Consider the following 2,733-nt stretch of genomic DNA (forward strand, 5'->3'; position numbering starts at 1 on the left):
TACTGAATGGAAAGCAAAGGTGAGCGTGACTGGATTGCCTAATAGAGGTGATGCTGATCAGCCACAAGTTTGAAAAAGGTAATATTAATTACTATTTCATGTGGCACTGTGCCTGTGTGGCGCAAAGGCGAGTCTTTTTGAATATTCACTTTGTTATTGACACCTGTCCATGCTACCAATCAACTTTGGTGTATGCCAGCGCGTGCCTTTACTTGAGACTGTAAGTTGCCCCAGTACAATTTTTTCATCTTGATAATGACATCTTTGTTGTAGTCAGCATCTACCAGCTCTGGCTTGCCTCCTGGAACAGTCCGTAATGCCTAAGTAAGTGTTATTTGGTCTGGTTTTTTGTAGTGCTATTTGAACTTACTGTTTCATTATCCCAGACACAATCAACAATTTCATTGACAAAGTGGACATTGACTGTATGGTCAATCTTCTCAGTCCAACATGACTTCCAAACGGCCTTGTTTTCAGGCCCCATCTTCATAAAAGGTGCATCATCAGGATAGGGCTGAAGGTTGTCAACTAATGCTTGTATCCTTTCATCTTGTTTAGCCGTCTTCTCCACCCCACATAGGTCAAAGAATTGACGTGAAGCTGAGTTCACTTGAAAAGGGGCTGTCCTGGGGTCGGGAAGTGAGAGGTGATAGTTCACCCGGCTGTTGTAGTGGGCTGGCATGCATTGAATGCACATTTAATGGGTACATAGTGGAGAGTTGAGGAGGAGACAACTACCTGAGGACATTTTTATGTACTAGGCTGAGGAGGGGGATTCCTAGCAGTTTTCTTTTCTGTCTATCTGTACGCTATTCACATCTTAATTAGTGCTTAATTCATATATTAATTGGGCTTCATTTGTACTTTGATTTACTTCCAACTGTACTTCTTAAGTAGAAATAATCATTCAAATTCTATCATCAAACTGTTACAAGTGTTAGGACAAGATGAATTCTAGTTAGATTCGAAAAAGTGTGGCTTTCCATCTTATATCCCAACTTCCCCATGTCTGTTGTCTGATTACAGTTACTATCTATTTTACTCGGGTATCTAGACATTATCCATAGCCGGTTAAAAACTGGTTTCCACAGTGAATGCCTGAAAATGTAACACCAGGAATCTCTGCAATCCACCATGGAAGCTGCTAGTTTCTAGATGTATAGTCAGTAAAAAAAATGTAGATAGTAAATCAATATGTGTACCTTTTATTCTGACATCTCTGTATAAACCTGGAATAAAATCAGAACAATCTTAGGCTAGAGAGAGAACAAACAAACCTGTTTTCCGTAAACTGCCAATTTATTCCAATACTGCATGAATTATCACTGGTGCCATTAAGGTGGATTATTTGCATACCATTTGATAGTACTGAAATTCCTGTAAAAATTGATTAGAAATAATTGCTGGGGGGATCAAAAGTTGATATTGGTATAAAAGCCTTTGTTGGCACTATTCATTTGCTAGGTGGTTTCAGTGGTGGGGGAATAATTGGTACTAGTGGTATACATGAGGACACCTCACCACAGCTGCTTGTGGTTTGGCATTTGGGAACTATCAAAGCTGGGATGAGGGAGTCAATGTGATTTGAGGTGATGGTAAGGAACAGGGTGACGGTAGAACCATTGATGGTATATATAATAGTATACTGGTATGATAACACATAAAGCTAATGATTACTGATTTTTGCTAAGTCCATTTTGCTGAATTTATCTTACTGATACTCCAAATTAAGAAAACTATGTGAAACTCAGCCGCTGCCCAAGAGGCTATAGAAACGACTGAGGTATTTCTATACTAAACCCCCTACTACTTATAGTCGGAGGTGCTACTCGCTACAGTATAATGACTCCTAGGAGTACAATTGTGCTCCTAGGAAAACAATGGTGACTCCATGGAGAACAATGGCTACTTTAGCAGAGACTAGGTTTATCCGGTTTTGTCACTCCCATTTGAGTGTAACCATAGTCCCATAGCTTTAGAGAGTTTCCAGTGTTTTTCGTGAGTGAGGGGTTTAGTGAGAATGTCGGCAACCATATCTCCTGTAGGAACATATCTGATTACTGCCTCTCCCTTTGATACTAAGTCATCTCAGATAAAATGATATTTCCGTTGAATGTGTTTTGTGCAAGCACGGAACTGTGGATCTCGTGTAAGAATAATAGCTGCTTGATTGTCACAGTGCAATGTTGTAGGTCCATTTTGAGCATGTCCAATTTCTTTAAAAAATGTCCGAAGCCATAAAAGGTGTTGTCCAGCATTGCTCAATCCAATGTACTCTGACTCCGTGGAGGATAAAGCTACCATGCTTTGTCTTTTGCTTGTCCAGGAGATTGCTCCTCAGATAGTGATAAAAACAAAGCCTGATGTTGATCAAGATGTGTCTGGGTCTCCAGACCAATCTGCATCCGAATATGCATGGAAATCCATGTCCATGGAGACATCTGCGCCATCATAATGTAGTTCCATGTCCCTGGTTGCTTTCAGATATCAGAGGACACATTTTGCAGCTTCCCAGTGATGGCTCCTTGGAGCTGAGCTATGTCTGCTTAGTATTCCAACAACATAGACAATATCTGGGCGGGTTCCGAGCATGGCATACATGAGGGAGCCTACAATTGAGAGGTATAACACTTGGTGCCCTTCAATATGCATCTCGTGTTGCAAAATATCTTCCCCTGGAGCATTTGCAAGGAGTTTTGATCTATGGGCCATTGGTGTCCATACTGTTTTGCA

The 2,733-nt window shown here is 40.8% G+C and overlaps 1 protein-coding gene across 1 annotated transcript; it reads right to left on the reverse strand.

The window, feature by feature from the left end:
• Nucleotides 1-179: 179 nt before the first annotated feature.
• SERLADRAFT_434795 (uncharacterized protein) lies at nt 180-682 on the reverse strand (the record flags this gene model as incomplete). Its single annotated transcript, XM_007315043.1, has 2 exons — nt 180-320; nt 371-682. The coding sequence occupies 2 exons, from the start codon at nt 680-682 to the stop codon at nt 180-182; spliced, it is 453 nt and encodes a 150-aa protein (XP_007315105.1).
• Between the last annotated feature and the right edge of the window lie 2,051 nt (nt 683-2,733).

This window comes from Serpula lacrymans (genome assembly GCF_000218685.1).
Source record: "Serpula lacrymans var. lacrymans S7.9 unplaced genomic scaffold SERLAscaffold_3, whole genome shotgun sequence".
Classification (NCBI taxonomy): Eukaryota; Fungi; Basidiomycota; class Agaricomycetes; order Boletales; family Serpulaceae; genus Serpula; species Serpula lacrymans.